The sequence below is a fragment of the Octopus bimaculoides genome, chromosome 26 (assembly GCF_001194135.2).
Source record: "Octopus bimaculoides isolate UCB-OBI-ISO-001 chromosome 26, ASM119413v2, whole genome shotgun sequence".
Taxonomy (NCBI): Eukaryota; Metazoa; Mollusca; class Cephalopoda; order Octopoda; family Octopodidae; genus Octopus; species Octopus bimaculoides.
The window spans coordinates 183,003-184,193 of NC_069006.1; the positions used below are offsets into that span (position 1 = coordinate 183,003).

The following is a 1,191-nucleotide window of genomic DNA, read 5'->3' on the forward strand; positions in this document are numbered from 1 at the left end:
AATGTGTATATGTCTTTAAAATGTGTGTTTCATGTAAGTGTATTTAAAATGTTTTTAAAGTGATTTTCAGTATAAGTAATGTGCATATTCTTTTAGTCTTTTACTTGGCCATGCTAGAGCACCGCCTTAAAGAGTTTTAGTTGAAGAAATCGATCCCAGGACTTACTCTGTTTTTTTTTTAGTGAGGTGCTTATCCTATCGGTCTCTTTTGCCGAACTGCTAAATTACAGGGACATAAACACGCCAACATAAATACACACACACATATATAAAGGGCTTCTTTCAGTTTCTGTCTACCAAATCCACTCACAAGGGATTTTGTCACCCAAAGTCAGAAGGGAAAAAGGGAAAAGGGGATGTTAAACCAAGCGACAAATTATGTCAAGGAACATTGGTTGGCAGTGGTGATAAAAGTGGCAGGGTGCCAGAGGCATGCGTGTGTGCGCATGTGCATGGGTGCTGCACCAGAGAGCAGTCCAGGTGAGGGGTCGGAGGTCGGTTGCTTACCTGTCATATACAAATCCATGTTGCCCATCCCTCGAAAGACAGATGCTGTGCAACGGCCAACCATGTTTCGGCAAAGGGTTGACTCAAGATGGCTGTGAAGGTCCTGGACAGTGGCAATAGTAGGAGTAGTAGTAGTAGTAGTAGTAGTAGTATTGGTGGGAGAGAATAATTGGTTGAGTTATAGAAGACATCAGAGAAACAGAAAATAGGAGAGGAAGAGAGAAAGAAAGAGAGAGAAGAGTGAATGAGAGGACAATGAGAGAGAGAGAGATGTTATTCTTTTTTTGCTTTTGTTTCAGTCACTGGACTGTGGCTGTGCGGGAAAACCCACCTTGAAGGGCTCAGTCAAACAAACTGGCCTCAGCACTTCTTTCAGTGCCTTCTGCTGAACCTCAAAGTTACAAGGACATAAGCAACAAACACTGGTAGTCAAGTGATGAGTGGGTGGACAAGCAAACACACACACACACACACACATATATATATGTGTCGAGCTTCCACACAGTTTCTGTCTATGAAATTCACTTACAATGAATTGGTTGGCCCGGGGCTATAATAGAAGACACTTGCCCAAGGTGTCATGCAGTGGGACTGAACCTGAAACCACATGGTTTGCAAACTAGGCTTCTTAGCCACAAAGCCATGTCTAAGCCTGTACATTATATATATATATATATATATATA

At 42.1% G+C, this 1,191-nt stretch overlaps 1 protein-coding gene across 3 annotated transcripts in view; it reads right to left on the reverse strand.

The window, feature by feature from the left end:
- Positions 1 to 1,191, reverse strand: part of LOC106881618 (mitofusin-2) — a 52,515-nt gene that overhangs the window by 16,070 nt on the left and 35,254 nt on the right. Inside the window, exon 13 of one of the 3 annotated variants that reach the window (XM_014932082.2) lies at positions 508 to 610. The exons of the other annotated variants lie outside the window; for them this stretch is intronic. Coding sequence (XP_014787568.1) covers positions 508 to 610 — 103 coding nt within the window. The remainder of the gene's footprint in view (positions 1 to 507; positions 611 to 1,191) is intronic. 3 annotated transcript variants of the gene reach the window in all.